We start from the raw sequence: 22,308 nt of genomic DNA on the forward strand, positions 1-22,308 counted from the left end.
CACACACACACACACACACACACACACACACACACACAGGCACATACACGCAGACAGGCGCACACACACACGCCGATGTCCCGGGGCACCGAGCGCTGCCCAGCTCCAGCATTCCCTGCTTTCACACTGGGCCCAGCGGGGGATCCTCTCATGAGGCTGCAGACTCCGTGCGGAGGATGGCGGCAGGCCTGATGGGGCCAGGGGCTCCAAATCCAAGGCTATTTCTCTGGTAGGTGTATGGGGGTGATGAGCTCGGCCAAATGCCAGCTACCACCATTCAGGACTTCCTCTCCCTCAAGGCAGGGCCAGGTTTAACTGGGTTAAAAAATGTCTGCACAGTTGAAAAAGGATCAGCTGGTGTGTGGCCTGGACACATGCCCACATTCCTATTCTGTAGTACTGTCTTCTGTATTTCCCCAGTTATTTAAATTCTAAGACCTTGGTAGCAAGAATCGTACTTTGTACCTCCCAGGACTTGGCCATAAATGGACACAAAAGAGGCCTAAAAGAAAGAAACAATTGCAGATTCCTTACTCAAGGTCAGAATATCAGTTTTTTAGCCCAGCCCCACACCATCACATACCAGAGAGCACACAACATGCTGTCTATACTACTTGTAACCGGCAGTGTTCCCCCACCCACCCACTTAGACATTTTTTATCTACCACATATAAGGTACTACACTGGGCACCAAGAAAGTAACAGTCATTAAGAACATTTACGGAGCACTTCATAGTTTGCAATACTGTCATATAGATGTCTCAGTATTCTCTCCTTTGTACTGTCAAAATCTTGGCAACTGTGGTTATCTGTCCTGTCCACCCAATTAGATTGTAAGCTCCCTGGAGACAGTGTCCAACACTCCCTCATATCCCTGCAAGCAGACCGGAAGTACTCATGAGCTGATAACACTGTAGAATTCCATGGACCTCGGGTACTTGGGAAATCAAACCATCAGAAATAATTTATTGAGTAACCACTAAATTCCCTGCCCTCAGTGACAGAAACTTGATGGCAGCTGATTTGAAAAGAATTTGTTGTTTTAAATAATTATCAGGAAGGGAACAGAAACCATTCCTCTTAAGAATAAATAACCTATGAATGCCCTCTAAGCGTAAAGGTATTTCAGTTGTATAAAGCTCTACGAACAGAGTAAATTGTGTACATGTTATCTCTGGTGCTGGTGGGCAACTTACTGATATACTACAGGATTCACCATCGCGCTCGGCTTGAATCTCCACATTTCCAAGGTGTAGGATGGAAGCAATTATCTTAAAAATGTTTATCTGATGGGACTCTCTCACTCCTGGGGGGAAAAAAAAAATGAATGAATGACACTCAGTATCCACGGTAGGATAGAAAGGATGTTTTCCCCTCTTTTTAAGGACTTAAGAAAAAATGTTTCATTTTCCTTTCTGGGCCAGTGACTCCTAAAATGATCCAGGCTCCTCACCAAGTAATTACCACTCACAGTAACAGCTCAGAGGGCAAAGGGGCTCCTTGGACTAAAAGAGAAATATCTTCACGGTGATTGTCCCGATCAAACCAGATGGGTCACGCTACCATTTTCACTCCTCCAAGAGCAGAGGAGAGGCAGCAATCAAGCAGACCCATTTTGGACTTCATTTCAACCAACATTTTATGGATGTTTTTATGAGTTTAATAAGAATGGTCATTTATCTGCAGTCATTTTTCTCCCAACATAATATCCTGCAAACATCTGTGACACACATCTGAAGTGCCAACGGAGAAAGAGGAGAAATTTCTCCTGGGGGTGCTGTTATGGGGCTGGACGGCCAGCTGGCCCCTGGCTGTTCCCCTGGGGGCTGTTGCTTACCACACTATATGCTCCGTCAGTTACAGACACACACACCTACTCTGGAGCCACTGACGGCAGATATCTACTGTCGATTTTATTACTTATGCACGTAAGTTATCAAAGACATGGATACTCTCTTAAAATTTATATTTAGCTTTAAGGCATTACCATTTCTTTTTGAATTACCAAATACTTCAGACTTTAAAAAAGGCTACAGACTAATATAATGAACACCAGTTGACCTGCCATTCAGTTTAAGAGATAATATAGTTGTTCTCCAAATTCTTCCCCAGATGCAGTTACTTATTTTTAAGGTAATATTTTACTCAGGCTTAAAAACAAAAAAAGTCAGTAACACCTATATAAATGGGAGTAAAGATGTGTCATGTTAGGATTAAAAGCTTTACTCAGATAATCAACAAAGTGGACAACCCAAGCATGAACTAGACAAATTAACGCTACACTTTCACAGTGTTAGATGACCACTACTGTGTAAACTTCATAGGGTCAGGGATTTACTTTTTAATTTTTATTACACAACATCTTCAAAATATACAAACTTAAAAAAAATTACAACGAATCCCTGTTCTTGCTTCATCATTATATCCCCAGTGCCTGGCACACAGTAGGTGCTCAGAAACATGAGTGACAGAAAGACTGTATTGACACTTGTTACGCAGACGGAAGTCCTTGCAAATGTCTACAGAAATGCATGCATTGTTCAAACATCTGGTTTTACTTAAACTAATAATCCAAAGAACAACCAGAGGGTGAACAATTTAGGCACATGTCCTGAGTGTAACTGAGTACGAGTGGCAAAAGAAAGACCAGTTAAAGCCAGAGGCTGAAACCCAGGACAATACAGCAGGCTGGACGGTTATGCACCTGTATAGGGAGTAAAGCACTGTAGAGTGCTCTCAAATACGTCCCACAGAACTAGTCAGGAAGTGGGTACTGGGCCCATCACAGGATGAGAGGGATAGATCACTTTCCTCTCCCCTTCTCTTATTCTTAGGAACCAATGCTTTGTCAATTTCCAAAGACCTAACCACCCTGTCATAGTAGGAATTTAAGTAGTAGATATTGGATGACTGACTACTGAATCCTAACAATAGTTAAGATTCCTATGCTATACTGACCAGAAAGTCCCTTTTTAATACAGGATTCTCCGAATAAGCAGTACCTCTTTACAGGAAGCAACAAAACAAGACAAAACAAAACAAAAATCAAACACTAAATCTGAAAGGCTCGTAGCCCACAGCCTGTTTTTGTAAATAAAGTTTTATTAGAACAGTCACGTCTTTCCTTTTACATTTTGTCTATGGTTACTTTTGCACTACAGTGGCAAAGTTAAGTAGTTGCTACAGAAATCGTACAGCCAAGAGGGCCCAAAATATTTAGTATCATGTCCTTTAAGAAAAAGTTTGCCAACCTCTGAATTTAAAAAATGGACATGTTTATTAAAGAGTAGGGAAGAATGGCTTATTAAATAATTAATTTTAAAAATTCCATTTGCTTTGAGAATTAAAGTACCTAGTCTCCTTAGGGCCTTGGAGGGAACAACCATCTCCTCGGATCAGCTTATGCCTACTGCTCACACCGGCACTACAGGGGCCTTCTCCTTTCTTAGCCGACCGCTATCCTCCTCAACATCGAGTCTCCTCTATACCTACACCCCAGCACTGGAGAACAGAACAGCTCTGTGGTGCTGGGGAACTCGGGGACACCTGTACCCAGTTTATCAGCTTCAAATCTGCCCTTCTTTGCCCTGCTGTGTCACACCGGTGCTAGACCCTGTAAACATTTCCCCTTGGCCTGCGGGTGGCATGTCACACTTGGTCAAGAGAGGGCACTGCAAGGACTTCACAAGGCGAGAGCAGCAAGAAGCCATTTCCATTCCTGGCTCTGGTCCTCCACAGTCATCAGTATTCATCTTGGGAGCCCAGCCACCCGCCAGGTGAGCTCCAGCTGTGTCTTCAGGCCACGCTCCCCCATTAGCAGCTGCGTCTGAAAAGTTCTGGCTCCACCACACCCCAGGGCACTACAGGCTGCTTACACGGACCAGGGATGGCCCGCACCCTCTGGCAGGTTCCCTTACCACCAGAGGGCTTCCTGACCTTGGGCAGCCACATCCTCCCAGGAGTGTTTGCAATCTCAGCCTGGCATGGGGGCTCTCCTAGTCAGTAGCTCCTGTGCCGGCTGCTCCTCCTCACCCTCGAGACAGCTCGTTTCCACCCACCATTTCTAGACCCCTGAAATCCTCTTGTTTATAGTTAAATTATCTACTACTGCTCTTGTTAACAATTATAGTAATGTTTCTCTTTTGGAATAAGCAGTGCGGTTTCTGTCTCATGGGTACAAAAAAAGGCAAACCACATCTATCCACCAGTTATCCAGAGAAGTGAACAGCACTCAGATCTCAGCACACGCAGTCCTGACTTTCTCCCCATATGGAGATCCGGGCACGTCCTGTTTGGCCATGCTTTATTTGGACATTGGATGAAACCTCCCTGATTCCCAAAGAACCTAAGAAATGCTGCTCTGGGTTGGTCACATGACTCAGAAGCCAAATGTCTGTCAGGGAAGGGCTGGGAAAAGCACCAGGTCCCCCTGAGCCACTTTGTGGATTTCAGGCTAACTTCCCAAGCTTCCCCTTTTCTGGCTGCAGGTCCCAGGAATTTACCACTTCAATTTGCCAGTTAAGCACAGACTGCCTTCCACTTTACCACTTGGGGGCTCTTTTCCCCCAAAACTGGCCGGGGAAAGGGGCAGTTTTCTCCAGCTCTACTGTCTTATATGACCCAGAAGGACAGAGAGATCTTGATTTATAGATTCCACTGCTAAGTTCTACATGGAAACAGCAACAACAGAAATAGCACTGCACGTATGGCAGAGCTACTAGACCTCTGCAGTCTGTTTCCCACTTGGAGACCCTGACTGTGAAACATGGGTGGTTTCGGTCCCTAAGGCATGTTCCTTCTGCTAGAACACACTGCCTCAAACCCTCAACACAAAAAGACACGGCTCTTCTTGGCTTTCATCCATTGGTGTCAATGCCCTGAGGGAGTGAAAAGGAGTACTTGGCAATGCCTCAGAGATCAACTCTCAAATCCTATTGTTAAGAAAGGGCACCAAAGTTCCATGCCATAAGCTTTGGAGCCCAAGGGTTGGGATGGAATAAGAGTATGAAGATATTCACCAAGAGCAAGAGGGCTTCCCCACCAGCTCATGAAGGTTGGCAAGCAGAGCGGGACACTGCCATGCTTTTTCTCCACGCGATCAACCCTCTGGGCCTTCCTCCCCATCCCCAAGTTCCTTACCAAGGAGTGTGAAGGCTTGTCGAGTCTTCTCAAAGTCCTCAGCATCATCTACACCCTCGATGGACGTGTCCCCTCCCTGTGACGTATAGAAGAAGTCCTCGGCACAGGCTGCGGTGGGAAAGGAGGTGAGGCATCAGGCATGGGAGGGACGCTTCATCCCCAGGTTCACCACAGACCATGCCCCACGAGGATGTCCACTCCCTGAGCAAGCTGACCCGGGCCAGAGTTTATTCCCAGCTGGATGTGGAACTCTTTCAAATATCATCTTTACTGACAAAGGCAAGTGGGAGAGAAAACTGAGTAACAAAAGACAGAAAAGTACAACACAGTGACAGAACCTGTTGTTGTATTTGTGTTAAAACTGATATGTGAAAAAGAAGGGAACATAAAAGTCACGGCAAGTTCAAGTTACAGTAGCATTCGCCACAGACTTGTTTTATAAAAGGCTCTGATAGACACAGTAAAATGTACACCCACCCTAGAACCAGACTTCCATGACCATCAATAATCTTAGTCTGACAACCTCGTTTGACACATGAGGGGCAACGATGTGCCCAGAGTAACACGATTTGTTTGTTTTAAACGTTGGGGCACCTTGAGCTATTTAAGCACGTGTACAAATGTAGGCTGAGACTCTCATCCCCTGGCTTACTTCCTCTTCAGTCAGGCCTCTGCTAACAGTCTGGGGATGACTAGCGAGGAGGGGCCCAGGTTCCGTCATAGAATTCAGAGCCACCCTCAGCAGAGGGCAAAAGTGCAACGAGCCCTGGGGAGTATCTGAACTACAAGGCTTGAGAGCCAGCATTTAAGGTAACAATTGTACCTCATCAGAATCACCCTTGAAAATCACTTCAACTTTCCACAAACTACAACGCCTTTGTGTGGTACAATTCTGTCCAATGCTTGGCATTTCTAAGTGTAAAATGTTTGATTTTGATAAGATGTCAAAACTGGACACTAGCTGTTCTCCCTCCTCCCCTGAAAACACCAGTTAAATGATTTTCTCTTGACCTGGGCACATACGGGTGTGATTATGATGGGTCTCTTGTCCTCCAGTTTGGGTCTCTCTCTTTACTTTCAGCTACACATGCTTAGATGCAGCTTCATTGCAACTCCCAGCCCTCCTTCAACACTTTGTCCTCACGATTTGATCTCCGAAGAATTTCTTGAGTCTCTTTCCTTCCTCCATCCTGACTGCCACTATCCAGGGTCTGACCTGTCCAGCATCTGTTGTCTGGGGACTGTTGCAAAAGACTCTAAGCCTTTCTCCCTGCTTCTGCTCCTGTCCTTTCTAAATCCTCCTTTAAACTTCTGGTAACTCTGATCACACCACTCCCTACTTAAAGCCCTTTGGAGACACCCTCCTGTTCCACAGCCCTCAAGGCAAAAGTCAAACGCCCTAGAAGGGCTTCCCGGACCTTTTGTGAAGTGGCCACCTCCGACTACTCCAGACTCATACCTAGTCCTTCCATCCCCACCTCTATGTCCCAGATACACCGGCTTCCTTCCTGTCATTCCTCAGCTCTACCCCTGTTCATGCCGTCAATGGCCCTGCAGACGTCTCCTTCCTGGTCTCTCCCACTTCTCACCTTGATCCTGTGCCCCAAGCCACACTGCACTGTTCCACCAATTCCTCCCACCGCTCGAGTCCACGACACCAGGCCCAGCTAGGAAGTGGCAGAACTCAGCCCCAAACCCCAGTCTCACACACAACCAACAGGCAACACTGCACATGGGAATGAACAGCAGAATACTGGTCATGTTTTATGAGGGAAGGCTTCCTGGAGGAGGGACTTCAACCCACTCTGATGACTGCAGGCAGCTGAACTGGGAGACGAAGGGCTTTGGCCCTGAGCTCACTCACGGCCACAGCAGAAGCGAATTCTGATGAAGGAAATCACATCAGGTCTTTGCGGAAGATGGCATATTTGGATCTTCCATGTCTAATCACCCTGGAAGCTCTGGTACAGAGTAATGTGACAGCTTCAAGCATTTAATAAAAGCATCAATTCTTTTTTTCCCTTTACACTCACCTTTCAAAACCCCTCATTTGATGATTTTTTTTACTGTGTCCACATGAAGACGACTGAATACAGTCGTCCCTCTGTATGCACAGGGAGTTGGGTCTAGGACACACACCCCCCCCAACAGATACCAACATTCACAGCTGCTCAAGTCTCTTATATAAAATGGTATAGTACAGTCAGCCCTCCACAACCATGGATCGAACTTCAGTTGGTTGAATCCACAGATGCAGAACCTGCAGATATGAAGGGCCAAGTGTATATTTACTCCCATTTTTCAGACAGGCGAACTGAGCACCATAGGGCTTTAAGGGGTTTCCCAGGCTCACCCAGGGTTTGGCCAGGCCTGTGAGCCCATTCCTTGATCACCCAATTATAGAGATGGTTATCTATGACATCCCATGACTTAGCCATAAATACAACCTACATCATAATCAAAAGTATCAGTTGATACATTAGAGTCACCTGAGACTCCAAAAAGAGCACAGCTTTCATATTGGAGGGAAGGAGGCATTTTCAGCATCAAAGACCTTTCATTGTCAAAGGCCAGGGCCCCAATGCCTGATGTTCTGAGTGAAACAGACCTCCCCACCCTTCCCTGCTCTGAGTTCCCAAACTCACAGGCCCAGCAGAGTAACTTCTTCCTGCTCGGGTTCATCACTGCAGGGGCCACCCCAGCCAGTCACAGCATTCTCTACTGAATGATTTGAATCCAATCAAAATCATCATCTCCTTTCCATCTGCTTTGAGGCTACAATCACCTCTGTTAACGTCACTCCCAGATCCTCTTGATAAGACAGACATCCCAACAGCATGCAGTCACTCTTCCCCTATTTGCTTTGCCTGCCTGGATCTCAGCTCTCCTTTTAGGCCCATGAAGCCAATCACCCCATCCCAGAGAGGGGTCTCTTGTCCTCCAGTCTGGGTCTCTCTCTTTACTTAGAATTCCCAAGGAGATATACATCACAAAATCCCCTGTTAACTGGCTCACTGGATCAGACTAGTGTACAGAAGGGTCGTGAAGCCAGTGATTAGAGCAATGGACCATCAAGGCCAAGGCCCAGGGTTTGCACTTCACCTGGGGGGGCTGTACTCTGACTTGTGCAAGGCAAGAGAGGGTGGTTATAAAACTGTATCTATGCAGCTACGGAAATGAAAAAGAAGAAAGGATTTATTCCTCATTACGTGAAGGCTGCATTTAAGGGAATATGGTCCATTATACCTCTTTTTCCCATCATTTATTCACACTCTAACACACTATTCACTGTATTACTTTTTAAAATCTCATCCCGAGGTCATTTTAATGCAACAGACCACCAACCACAGGGCAGAGGAAAGTGGGGCTGTATGCACATCTGTCCACTTCATTCTCAAGACAAGTGCACAAAATTCCTGCAGGGCCAAGGGGTCTTACAGAGATTTCTGTGCATTTGAACAGCACAGTTTAGGTGAAGAAAAGAGGGAAGGAGGGGAGGCAGGTCTGAATATTCACTAGAAGTCGCTGGCTAGTCCTTCATTTATTTGATGTTTCCATCCATTCAACCAGGGTTATCTGTGGAACTATAAATGTCAAGCTTCAGGGCTCACAGCCCATCCATCCACACGGCAGAAGACAGCCTCATGCCTGAGCACGAGAGCGTATCAAAGGCTCTTCACTTCACTCCAAGATGCTCTCAGAGGGCACACGCAGGTAAGAATGCAAGAAATGGATCCAATCGGGTAGTTTTCAACTGCTCCAGCCAGAGGCCCAAGGAGCCTGCACCTTGTTGAAACACGGAGTAAGGAAAAGTCATTTTTCTCCTCAATGCACTCCTGTAAGTGGGGGAGTGGGGAGGAAGATTTCTTTCCTATTACCTGAAAGTTACATTTGGGATCAAATAGCCCAAATACAGCCAGATGGATCTTACCAGCATTCGTTCATTTTCTATAAAACTGACCCTAAGAAAAAAGTTTTCAACTCCCGCAGGTTGGCCCTGAGAAGTCCAGCTGGGCCTGTGGAAGGAGCGGGGAGGATGGCAGTGGCCCTTAACGTGGCCTGCCTTCCTGGTCCCTTGGGACTGTAAGCCAGCACGAGAGCCCCAAGCTGCCAGCTCAGGGCAGTGCCCATCAAACAAGGCTTGTAACATTCACTCCTTGTCCGAGGAGTTTACGACTTCACTGGGGAGAATCAGACCTGCAAGCACGGAAGCCAGCCTAATGTGTATCATCCAAGCCTTCCTCCTTTGGGACCCCATTTAACATGACTTGCCCTGAGCAGCTTCTGACCCACCACAGCTGCGCTTCGCCTTAGCACAGCCTTCTCACTCCGTACTGTAACTGTGCGCGAAGCAAGGGCAGGACGCACATCTGGCTCAACACTACATCCCCAGGGCCTAATTTGCCTGCATGGGGCTTAATGAATGAACGGAGAAGCCAGTGCTAAACTGCACGGCACGGGCTCTGAGTGCTGCCAGACTCCACATGCAAGTAAAGTGGAGAGTGAGGAGGGCAGACCAAGGTTTGAACCGCTTGATGTATTTTACCTACTGGGAGCATAGGCTGGAGTGGGCAGAGCTGGATCTGGTGATGGGTCCTTAAGATGGTGAGGATTTGGCTCTGGGACAGTAAAGCCTCAGAAGTCTACTTCTCTTACAGTTGCACAAAAGCCAATTAACCTCTGTCTAGACACCCAGCTCTGTACACCATCTGCTAGTACTGGACCTACGCACACCTCCCCAAAATACAGATGACAGGCCAGAGACAGGGGAGCTGCATGGCCCCGAGGCGTGCCCTCACCACACGCACCTACCAGCAGGTGGCTTGGAGGACTCAGCGGCAGGACTCAGTCAATATTCCAAGATAGGGCTGCGCACATAGAACAGGGAAGGCTCCAGGCCCGGGGGGCGGGGCTACAACGGTAATGGTGTCAGGAACTAAAGCCTGCTCGCCCTTCTTGCTCTGTCCTGGCTCTCAACTCCACTAGCTCCAAGTCAACAGTCTCCAGGCACCTTAGCAGACAACAATAACAGAAACGGAGGGTGACTGGGACCCACTGAAAGGCTGTCTTCCTACCTGATGGCAGCAAAAAGCTGACGCGTGCCCCTGGCACCCCACTCTGGCTGCTCCGCTCTGGCCTCCAGGCTGCAGGGTGGATGTGGGCAAGCTGCCCGCCTGCTTGCAAGGAACTGGAGGACTGCTGCCCGGCTGAGGCTCAGAGGTCCAGTTAAACTCCTTAAGCTCCTCTCTCACCTTCTGTGGGGCCTCCCGGGATTCATCAACATGCCCCTTGAGCCAACCCTATGTTACCCCTGCTTTATCCTCACCCCCTTCCTTCTTTTTCTTTGTCTCAGTCCTTAAATATGACTTAAAACACGTCGACCACAATTAAGTGATGCGCATTAGCTAAATCTCCAGATCCTCGTGGTTGAGACACATTTCTCAGGGTGTCTAGAATGAAAACATATTTTTCAAAATAATAATGCATGTCAATTCACTTGTGCTCTGCAAAACACTGTTCCACCCCCAGCCTCTCTTATCCTCTCATTTCCTGTGGGCATGAAACTCACAGAGGGGTGGGACTGTGCCCACAGGTGAGGCAGAGCTAAGTACCCGCGACAGAGGTCACCGAGCCGCGCACACCTTCTCCCTCAGAGCCCCCAGATGCGCCACCTGCGGCAGCAGCAGCCCAGCCCCAGGATGGGCACGCGGCCCGTTTACTTACTTAGTGCGAGCTCTTTAAATTCCGGAAGACTGGCAGCCGCGCAGAGCTGGTAAAAGATGTGGTAATTCCTCTCATCATCCGCCTGGGGGAGGAAAACAGTTAAGCAGTGTTAGGGGCCGGGACCCCAAAGATTCTCCCCTCGCCCATTCTAATTCCAGGGCGACGGAGGTCAAGGCTTTTCCTTCACGCCTCTGCCGCCTTCAATTCCCACCTCCAGGTTTTTCATTCACCGTTATGGGGCCTTCTGCAAACCAGAGGACTTTTACCTCTTGATTTATGCAGAACACAGGGGTTTTCTTTTTCCTCCTCTATAGGGCATCACTGCTAGCCCACAAGTGACGTCTCGGCGGATCAGCTCTTGTTCAGATAACCGAGCTGCCTGGCTCATGGTGGGCTGACCGTCACTTCCCTGCTGCAGGCTCCCTTTCTCCTCTGGGAGGCTTGGAACTAAGTAAAAGCTATGCCCTTGCCCATCATGTCAGGCTGGGGCGGTCAGGAAAGGTCCACGACTGAGACAGGACTTCCAGGGGACAATGGGGCCAGACCTGCCTTAAACTGGCGGAGTGGTCGTGGTGGTGGTGGGGTGGGACGGGGGGCTTCAGGAGGCCTGAGCAAGGGCAGCAAGGAAGAGGAAAGCCCACAGGGAGGCAGGCCAGAGCCGCGGCCAGCACAGCAGGCTGCTTGCTCTGATGCAGTGAAATGAAGGATGTGGGGTAGTCCAACCAAACCTGGGAGGTGGAGAGAACTGCTCTGGGGGTTGTGAACTGCAACGACCACCACCGAAGGCCACGGTGGAGGAGGAAGAGGGTCACCAAGAGACCAAAGAGTAGTTGGGAAGGAGGGAACAAAAGGCGAGCAAAGAAGAACTGAGTCACATGAGAAGCGAGAACTCCATTTACTTGAAAAGGAAATGAAGTAAGTGGTCAAGTAGGTTTTTTGGTTTTTTAATATAACTTACCAAATAAGATTCCTGGTGAAAGTTGAAATCCACAGACCCTATATGACATTCCCCTGATCACAAGACTCCGAGGTCCACAAAGAACACAACAGTCTTATTCTTCACTGTATCTCTGGTGACTAGCACAGGGCTAGCACATAACAAACAATATATGTTTGTTGACTGAATCTAAAATCAATGCCCTGGGACTTCCCTGGTGATCCAGTGGTTAAGAATCCACCTTTTAATGCAGGGGACGTGGGTTCACTCCCTAGTCAGGGAGTGAACTAAGATCCCACGTGCCTCGGGGCAACTAAGCCCACACACCTCAACTACTGAACCCGCAGGCCACAACTAGAGAAGCCTACGTGCCACGACAAAGACCCAGCGCAGCCAATAAATAAATTAATAGATAGATAGATAAATATTGTGCTTGCATGGTATATGCATGGTATTTATTTATTTAAAAATAAAAAAATAAAAACAATGCTCACTGAAACATATCAATACTGAGTAAAAATTTTTCAGGTCTGATGCCTATAAATGAATACTTCTTAATGGAAAAAAAAAGAAAACCAAAAGAACAAGTCTTTCCAAATCCAGGTTCAAACAATGAGATGTTCTTTGGGCATAGGGAGCAGAACATGGAGCGAGTAAAAATCCATGGGAAAAAATACAAGAAGGTCCAGTCACAGGGCTCACCTGAAAGACCACTCTGGACTTCTCCAAAAGGTAGGTCCTCATGTTGGCCCCAATGATGCGATACCTCTTGTCAAAGCCAATCTGAATGTACTTTCCGAAACGGCTACTGTTGTCATTGCGAGTGGTTTTAGCATTCCCAATGGCCTGTGCAGAAAAAACAAACAAAAAGTGTGCACAACATGGCGGGTTTTCTTAAATTTCAGGACTGTATGCTCATGGCGGCACCTCTATTCCCTCCCTCTTCCTTCCTTCTAGAACCTCTCTACTATTAGGATGACAATGGGTCGAGCTAAAAGAAAACAAAACAACTTCATTTTCCTGCTTCCCTTACTCCTAACGATGGCCAATGAGAGTGAAGAGTTGACTGATGGTCTCTCTAAAGGGGACTAAACAGCTGGAAGGTGCACCCCATTGACCTTCCTCTCTTCTTCCTTTTCCTACCTGGAATGTGCATGTGATGGCTACAGCTGCAGCAGTCACCTTGGGACCATGAGGGAAAGGTCTAGAGAATCACAGAAACCACTGCTCTGACATCCTTGAGCCACTAAATCAATGCCAGCACCCAAGAGCTCTAGACTTTCTGTGAGAAAAATGAATCTTCTGGGGCTTAATCCACTTTGATCAGATCTCCACTGATCAAATGTCAAGTATCATTCCCAACTGTTAAATGGTACTTCCTAGAAAGAGACCAAATGTCAAACGCCCCCCTCCCCCCAACACACACATCATCACTAGGACATATCAGGACGCCATCAACCTCTTGGTATTATTTCTTACACGGCAGCAGGGACACAGTTCAAAACACGAGACAATAATTTAAAAGACAAGTGGCTAAATGACCGGTCTCACTGTGTGATTCTTCGCTTTCTATAAAACATCACATTGCTGATGGGTTGGTAATGAACGTACTAATACTGAAGCCCCTTTCACACGTTTACTTTTCAGGTGGTTACGACACCTGAAAAATATCCACTGTAACTTTTCAGTTGTCCAGGAAATTTGAGGCACAAAGAGGCTAAAAGCAGATCACGATTTCGGAGGCCCTGAGGGACCCAGCCCAGCCTGGCCTCTCATCACTCTTGCCCTCTGTCTCCAGCCTCTTATGATCCTGAACTTGCTTTTCTTTCTCAAAAGACCTGTGTTCTCTCTGCCTCCTCCCCCACCCCCCAAGTTTCACAGACACGGTTCCCTCTGCTGGGAACACTCTCTGCCCATGCTCCCTCCACCTCTTCTTTCTGGTCTCAGCTCAAATGTGGCTTCTTCGGGAAGGCCTACCCTGGCCTCATAAGCGAGGGGACCTCCCTCGCCACGGGCTCTCCCAGGCCTCACTCTGCACGTCCCCTTGTTTCCCTAACCCCCATCTCCACGAGACACCACCCTGTCTCCGTGAGAGCGGGGTGCGCACGTGTGCTTCCCCATGGGACCTCCCGCACTCACCCCAGTGCCCAGCACACAGCAGGCATTCAAAGCATCTGAGTGAATGGAAGCATAGTTGAACTTGGGTTTTGGTTTTCTTTCCTGTGAAACAAGAATTTTAAGTCCTTGTCCTCGAAGGTCACTTGCCTCTTTAGGTCCCTAAAATCTCCTGTTAGGGTCATGAATACATATTTTTTCGTTTAGGGTTTAAAGTGTATACAGCAACCTATACATCACATATACAGCGTGTACCTCTGCAGGAAAGTGGGGAAAGTGTAACCCCAGTACACTGCGTTGCTCTGAAGGGAACCATGGAGCATGGAACATGCCCCTAAGGTCAGGGCGAGGCTGGAGTCTGGCTAAGCTGAAACGACCGTCAAGAGATGACTAATCCGAGGAGTTTATGTCGTCACTCATGCCCCTCAGCATCCACCAACCTCATCGTCTCAGCAGAGGCTTCACTGCACCCACTTCCAAGAGGGCCCTGATCCTTCAAGGCACCATGTGACAAGCCACTGTCAGACTTCAGGGAGCCTATTCTGTTTGAAAAGTGGCAAGGAGGGCTGTATTCCCTAAAATGCAGGTAAAAATGATGGCTTCCCAGGCCTCCATCACAAGCTAGGTCCTGGGCTGGGTTCCCTTTAGTTTCCCTGAATCCAGACAAGAATCCCAGGGGAGAGGCATTATCAACTTTCCTCATACCTATGGGAAAACTTAGGCTCAGAAAGGGTAAGCAGTGTGCCCAGGGTCACTTGGCTGGGAAGTGCCAACACCAAGATATAAATTCAGATATAACTGAGTCCGGAGTCTGTGTTCATTCCCCTTGGTTTCGCAGTCCTTTTCCAGCTCTCCAAACTACTCACCACCAGACAGGAGCTGCCACCCATGTGGGGAACTTCTTACATCTCAAACAGCCAGGTCAAATCAAAGGATAAAGACAAAGACATGAATCCTCGCTTTTACCTTTTCATAAGAAAGGGGAGAAAAGCCTTTCAGAGGATGGCAGGGAACCAACTCATTACTCTGACAACCAGTAGATAAGGGATCAGACATCCATCCTAACTTCCCTGTGTAAACTCTATCAGCATAACTAGCTGGCAAGGAGAAGTTTCTCTTCCTAAACTTATTCCAGCTGATAAACGCAAGAGGAAAGATAGAATGAGAACGTCACCATTTTGTAACTCCCGATGAATTAATAGATCTAGGCATAAGCTATGGCTGCTGACATCACCAAAAGACACCTAAATATTCTGTGCGTCTTGACGGGAATACATACCACCACCAATAAAGGGTTCTTGGATGTTAAGAACAAACAAGCAAACAAACAAACCTAAACCTAATCAAGCCTCTGAATTTTACTACCCTTTCAAAGGATGTACAGAGGCCAAAGGAACACGTTAACAACATCAGGACGGTGCAACCAGCAAAGGCCAGTTTGTGTAAAATTCTAAAGGATTATCTAGTTTCAAACAAAAAATCTCGATTCCAAAAGTTCAAAAAATTCAAATTCTGTCATTTCTAAAATGGCAACAAGAACCTTTACCATATCCGAGATCACTCCTTGTGGTAGCTTAGGGGAAGCTTGTCAACATTCTAAAGATCACTGCCGAAAGATCTACCCTCCTTACCTCACTAGGCTGCTTTAAGAAGTGATATAATGGATCTACAAGTACTTTGAAAGTATATAAAGGTACCCACAAAGGAAAGGGGTTGCTTGTATTATTACTACCAAAACCCATAAACTCCACTCTGGGCATGAAGAACTTCCAACTTCTACACGTGTGTGAAGGACCTGCACGTTGTTCTTTATCTGTTAAACCCTTGCTAGGTTTTTTGTTGTTGTTGCTTATTGACTTAGAAAACATTTTGATGCATGAGGAAAACAAATCCAGTTGTTATAGATGATAAAAGCCAAGGCTTTGACTCTGAGTCCACAGTCCAACAAAAGACACAGTTATGATACAAATAGTTAAAATTTGGAAAACGAACAAATGTTGTATGCAGGGAATGCATGGAAGAAACTCACATGACCAATAAACGTAAGATACCCAACCTCAGTGGAAATCAGAGAAATGTAGACAAAAATGACAGTCCAGAGTGGCAATAACTTTGATACTATGAAATAATGAGGAGGATGTGAGGAAAAAGGAACTCTCATACACTGCTGTAATGTAAATGTAAACTGCAACAGCCATTCTTAAGAAGAATTTGGCATATCTAGTAAAATTGAACATATATGGACCTAACAACCCAGCAACTGTACTTCTAGGTATTACCTAGAGAAACTCACACAAGTGTACAAGTAGGTGTGCAAAAGAACGTTTAATGCAGGCTGTATTTAATAATAAAAAATACAATCTAAATGTCTACTAGTAGGAGGAAGAGATAAATAAAATGTGGAATATTCATAAATGGGATGCTAAAAAGCTGTTAAACTAAACTAGAGCATGATGCATGGATAAATAAAAAAACAATCAGTGAAAAGCAAGTTGCAAAGTGGTTAAGAGAATATGATACCATTTGTATGTGATATAAAAGAACTACCTTTTTCTGGTTTATACATATACAAATATGTAGTAAAGTAAAAATGGACGAGAACAAATCATTTCAATATGATTGGGATTATACAGTACCGAGATGCATATCAACCAGTGTGGAAACAGAGAAGGGAGAAATTAGCCAATGCTGGCAGAACAGGAAACGCTTTAAGAAGTGTAAGATGAAGTGGATCTTAAAGGGTGAGTAGAATTTTACCAGTGGGGAAGGAAAAGGAATTTTATTTATAAATATAGTGTAGGCAAAGGGACAGGGGTATGTGAGAGCCCCAACAAGTGAGGAATGGCTAGAGTGTGTGGAAACATGAGAGAAAACAAGAGGAGAAGGTAAGGTATGTTGGGGGCAGATTCTTGTATGAATAGGTTAATAGTTGTAGGCCTACTTGCTTCTTCAGCTTAAAAAAAAAAAGTCAAACCCTGAAAATTACATAGTAACTGGTCTTAGTTTCTGTCAATTTTGCTCACTGTACCCCTAGTCCCCTTTATTTCTCCCAGGTTGAGGGGAGTCTCTGGGGCTCCTAGAGTTGTATGCCTGCACACTCCAGTCAGCCCAAGAAGCCATGTGACCCCTCTGGGCTGGGCCTGGGTTCTGTCCCCGCTCTATCAATCAGTCTCTTGACTAGCAATATCTTTTTAATCAGTGCAGACTTGTGAACAAATCACTCCCAGGATGCTGACAAGCTCTTAAACAGAATGGGGCCAGAGAGCTCTGGCGCTGACAATAAATCATCCCAATCCACCCCAGCCAACCCCAATCCACCCTCAAGTCACCTTTAATTCAAACAACTGCCACTTAGCGCAGCCCACTGGGAATTCCGCCTCCTCAGACGGCCCTCAACTCTCCGACTCCCTAGGAGGCATCTGCAGCTGCTGGCCTGGAGAAATAATGAGGTGATGACATGACCATAACTGATTGCTTCGCTGGGAGGGGCCAACCTTCCCCGGGACGGGCCTGGAGTCATCAGTAATCAGCTGTGCCCTGATTAAAACATGACTTGCACTGGTTGTAACCCTCTGAGGAGCCACAAAGCTGACTGGGCTTCCTGACACAAGGGCCCAAGTAAGACTCTGAACTTGTGAAAAGTTGGGTTTTGGCAGAGCAGAAGCTGCTCTTTCTCTGCTTGGCAACACTCTGATTCCACCTAGAATTCTTCCTGGCAATAATTCTTCCTTCCCATGTTCACGTCCAACATTTCTCTCAAATGTAACACTCAGTAACAGCTCAAGGGATAGTCTCTATGGTAACAAAACTCTGTATTTGACAGAATGAGCCCTCTGGACTTACCCACATAATTTCCAAAGTACCAATTCGCACAACTTTAGAAATTTAATGTTTTAAGCTCAAACCACTGCAACATGTGTTTACAGGACATCATGCAAGAACAGGCTGGTTCATGTACACACTCCTCCTTCTCTAGGGGTGTGCATGTTGCTCTCACATTTCTTCCATGCCTCCCCAGCAGTCCACCAGCCTACTCAAGCTATAACAGATACTGAAAACATTAGATCATTTCAGATCACGGTCATTTAAAAAACATTCCCAAAGCAGTGACCCAAACAGGTGCCCGCCAATGTTCACAGCAGCGTTATTCACACTGGCCAAAAGGTGGACACAACCCAACTCTCAGCGCAGGAATGGATAAACAAAATGTGGTACATACAAGCAACAAAATGCCATGCAGCCATTAAAAACACACACAAAGCACTGATGCATGCTACAACATGGATGAACCTTGGAGACATTATGCTAAGCGAAATCAGCCTGACACAAGAGGACTGATGTCATACGACTCCACTTGTATGACAGACACCAAAGAGGCAAATTCACAGGGACAGAAATTAGGATAGAGGTTACCAGAGGCTGAGTAGAGGGGAGAATAGGACGTTATTGCTGAACGGGTACAGAGTTTCTGTTTGGATGATTAAAAAAAAGTTCTGGAGATGGATGGTGGCGATGGTTGTACAACATTGCGAACGTACTTAATGCCACTCAACTGCACACTTGAAGTGGTTAAGGTGATAGATTTTATATTACGTATGTTTTATTACAACAAAACAATAAAATGAAAAAAATTAATTCCCCTTGTGTCTTGTACCTGCTTAATGTGGTGATCTGTCTTCACTGAATTCCTCTCTTGGCTAACAAGAACTGTGTTCAGTCACCAGAGATCGAACAGGTTTCTTCCCTTCCCTGTTTTGTCCAGAATAAGTACGTACTTTACCTCCAGAAGAAGAGGCGCTCTGTGCCTTTGCAATTTTACTACCTAAAAGATGAACTGAATTTTGAAACTTAGAGGCAAAGGAAAAGCTGAAATCCTGGTCTCACTCCCACCTAAGATGAAACGTGATGCTAATCGCAGAGTGCTGTCTTAGCTGCCTCCATTTAAGTGCAGTGGACGGCCCAGTGGGGTGTGGACTCAAGTCCATGATCGTCTCCTGAATCCAGGCCATGGCCAGGCCGCCACCTTGGGGCTTAGAATAAATGCTATGAGCAAAGAGGCTACCAACTAAATGTCTGACAAAAGGAAGTTAAATTATGGTAAAACCATCTATTAACGTATGTTTGCAGCCAATAAGTTTGTAAAAAGCTTAATGATATGGGGACAAGGCATATACTATAATATTCAGTGAAAAAGCTGGAAGGAAATATACCAAAATATGGAACAATTATTAGCAGGCTGTAGGATGATGAGGGATTATTCCCTTTTCTTCCATATTTTCCAGTGACTCCTTCCTATTTTTTTTAATATTTATTCAATAAATGGTTCTCAAACAGGTGTGGGACCCAGATCCGCAGCATCAGGGTCACCTAGGAGCTTGTGAGAAATGCAGATTCCCAGGCCCTTCTGAACCAGAAACTCTGGGGGTGGTGCCCAGCTATCTGCTTTAACAAGGCCTCCAGGCGATTCTGATGCACAGTCAAGTTTAAGAACAACTGTAAACTAATAAAAGCGCTTTTTTGTTTGTTTTTATCTGTTTGGTAAAAATGCCTTCAACTGCATTGACCACTTCCCAATTCATACAAGAACAGATACCAAAACTTGCTTTTGTCTAATTCTTAGTGAGCACAGTGTGTCTGATTACCCAGCAGAGAGTAAAAGCTCTCTGGATAATGCAACTCTGTAGGCAGGAGAGTTTGCCTGGATAATCAACGAGCTCCTATGAACTGACACTCAATTCACTCCTGCACTTGGTAAAGGAAGGGGGAGAGAGAGGGGACCTGGGAAGGTCCAGGCAGGTTCTTGTTCCCCCAGCCCCAAAATAATCTGAAGGACCAACCACACTGGTGCTTTGTGTCTTAATGGGCGGCGCTCACGGCCGTGCAGAGAAACCTGATGCTGTTTTGGCGGCTTTGGGCCTCAACTGAATTTCTTCTTCCTAAAACAAGGGGGCTGTTCGGGGCTGGCGGAAGGGCCAACTCCTACCAGACTGCAGCCCAGACAATAATGAAGAGCCTCAGCTTCAAACGCAGGAAGTCAAAGCTGGCTCAGGGACTGTGCAGCCATTTAGCTCAACTCCATGAGAATGAAGCGTTTATAAGGAACGGAAGAAAAAGAGAGATGGAGTTCTGACCCTATAACATGGTTTACTATAGCTAGACCCAAGGTTTTGGAAATACCTCTGGCCCTGCACTTGCATCGGCCGCTCTGAGGCCACCCAGCCGGGAGGTCGGGGTGGTGAAGAGACAGGCAAGATCTGTCCATGCCAACAAAGGTAACATTTTCTCAGGATCTTCAACAGATTCTGTGTCGTCACATAGCTTTTGACTCTATCTCCCCACAAAAGAGTCACATAGCTTTGGACTCTACCTCCCCGCAAAAGATAAAACATCCAAATATCTTTTGGGAAAAAGGGGAATCTTTTATCTAGGCCTCCTCACCGCCATGAAGACTGCCCTCCTGACTCAGCAGACCTTCATAGCATCAAATGGTTTTGGTGGGACACTGATTTGCTGACACAGGATGGCAGCAGGGGGGAGGAACACAGCAGAGACGGCGGTAGATGGGGAAGGACTGTCACAACAGTATTCAGCAGAGTCAAGGAACAAGGAAAACATGAAGAGGCCGCTGCATCCAATACTGGGGGCCTGGGCTACCAGGTCAGAATATTCCCAAATCTGTGGTTTTAGGGGCACCTTTGAAATTCTTCCCTCAGCAGTGGACAATGGGTTCTTGGGGAGAGGCATGAATGCTGACTGTGTGAGTGGCTTCCAAGAACTCTGTGATCGGCCACGCGAGGCTGGACACTCAAGCAGTCTTAGTGCCAGCAGAAGGGACTCCAGACAAGAAGGCCAAGGACATTTGGATGGCTTTACCTCCATGATGGGACTGGACGCCAGGACCTTCTCTTCGATGTTGGTGTCACTGGCCGAGCCACTAACCGTGGCGAAATAGCGCATGGCGTACTTGGCCGACACGGTCTTGCCGGCTCCAGACTCCCCGCTGACTATGATGGACTGGTTCTTCTCATCTCTGCAAAGGAAAAGGCCTTGGTCAGTCGCTGGCCGTGGAAGGGCATGGTCGCCTTCCAATGACACTGTCGCCTTCCAGTGACACTGTTGACAAGGGCCCGAACCCAATCAGGAGCATCCCTCCCTCGTTTAGCAGTAAATGTGAGGGGCAGCGTAACAATAGCCCACCTTCCTTCATACGCTTGCTTGCACAAGATCTGAAAGTGGGAGAAAGAAGCTCTGAGAAGGGCTTACAAATCCTATTTTATGACCTGAGGGAATGGGGATGTAGCCGTCGGGTCACTCTCCCAAGTTCTCTCTGGAGGCAGTACCCCATAGAGCACTCCCTTCCAAAGACATCCCCTGAGAACTTACATAAATATACACTTTCAGTTACATAATCTCACCTTTCTGTTACATGCCCATCTTGTGCCACTTTCTTCAAGAGCAAGGTTCTTTTCTTCTCCTCTTGTATTTGAGCCTAGCATGCCAGCAGACACAGTTCTGAACATTTTTGTTCATGTAGATCTACCACAAAGGGCATGCTACTAGCCACCAGGCTAATCTTGCCTCAAGTTTCCCAGAAATTAGATAAAACAGCTATGGATTGCAATAAGAGGGAGTTCAATCAGACTAAATGGGAGGCAGAGAGCAGATACTCTACATCAGATAAAATGTACCTGTACGTATCCCTTTGAGACAGATATGAGACAGACAAGTAATGGAAAACGCAGCCTATCTGGTCTCCAAGGAACATGGATGTTCAAGCAGGGAGTAAGAACAAACATCTGTGCCACGAGTTTGGGAAACGAATTGCTTGTAAGAGCTACACCCAGTCATCTACCTCCAGCCCACAAATCCACTGCCAGGAGGAGGGCAGGCACTTCGCTTTCGATCTGCAGTACCTTTAACAGTGCCTGGCATAGAGAATACACCCGAGATAAAATATTATGTTGGAGGAGAAGCCAACTTAGGGATCAACCAGCCCTCTTCCTTTCCAGGTGAAGAAACCGAGGAGTGTGAAGTCAGGTTTAGAACACAGGTCTCCTGGCACCAGCCCAGTACTGCTAACACCAGCTCCTGTGGCTTCCTGGGCAGGGCTGACTACAGAAAGAACGGCCTGCCCCACCTCGGTAATTATCAGCACAGGTAGATTGTACCTGATCAGCACAGGTGAATGAATGTTGGCCTTGCTTCTGGGCCAACAGCTGAGAAGCTGAAAAAGTGGTGTGATGACACTGATGTTAACTAGAGGCGAACTAGAAAGACAGACAAAAACCTGCTTGAAAGGGGGGCCCCGGGGGAGAGTCAGGTGTGGTAGCCAGGCTGAAGAAACCTTAACCTTCAACTGCTCTTCAAGGTCAGCGAAGAGCTGAGCAGTCTCA

The 22,308-nt window shown here is 46.7% G+C and overlaps 1 protein-coding gene across 1 annotated transcript in view; it reads right to left on the reverse strand.

The window, feature by feature from the left end:
* Window positions 1-22,308, reverse strand: part of LOC114902758 (unconventional myosin-Vb) — a 324,214-nt gene that overhangs the window by 87,120 nt on the left and 214,786 nt on the right. The window contains exons 5-9 of the mRNA XM_029235361.1: window positions 20,789-20,945; window positions 12,503-12,646; window positions 10,864-10,945; window positions 5,140-5,247; window positions 1,197-1,306 (exon numbers count right to left, since the gene is read on the reverse strand). Of these exons, the coding sequence (XP_029091194.1) occupies window positions 1,197-1,306; window positions 5,140-5,247; window positions 10,864-10,945; window positions 12,503-12,646; window positions 20,789-20,945 (601 nt within the window). The remainder of the gene's footprint in view (window positions 1-1,196; window positions 1,307-5,139; window positions 5,248-10,863; window positions 10,946-12,502; window positions 12,647-20,788; window positions 20,946-22,308) is intronic.

The sequence above is a fragment of the Monodon monoceros genome, unplaced genomic scaffold (assembly GCF_005190385.1).
Source record: "Monodon monoceros isolate NGI ecotype Baffin Bay Population unplaced genomic scaffold, NGI_Narwhal_1 Contig3263_ctg1, whole genome shotgun sequence".
Lineage (NCBI taxonomy): Eukaryota > Metazoa > Chordata > Mammalia > Artiodactyla > Monodontidae > Monodon > Monodon monoceros.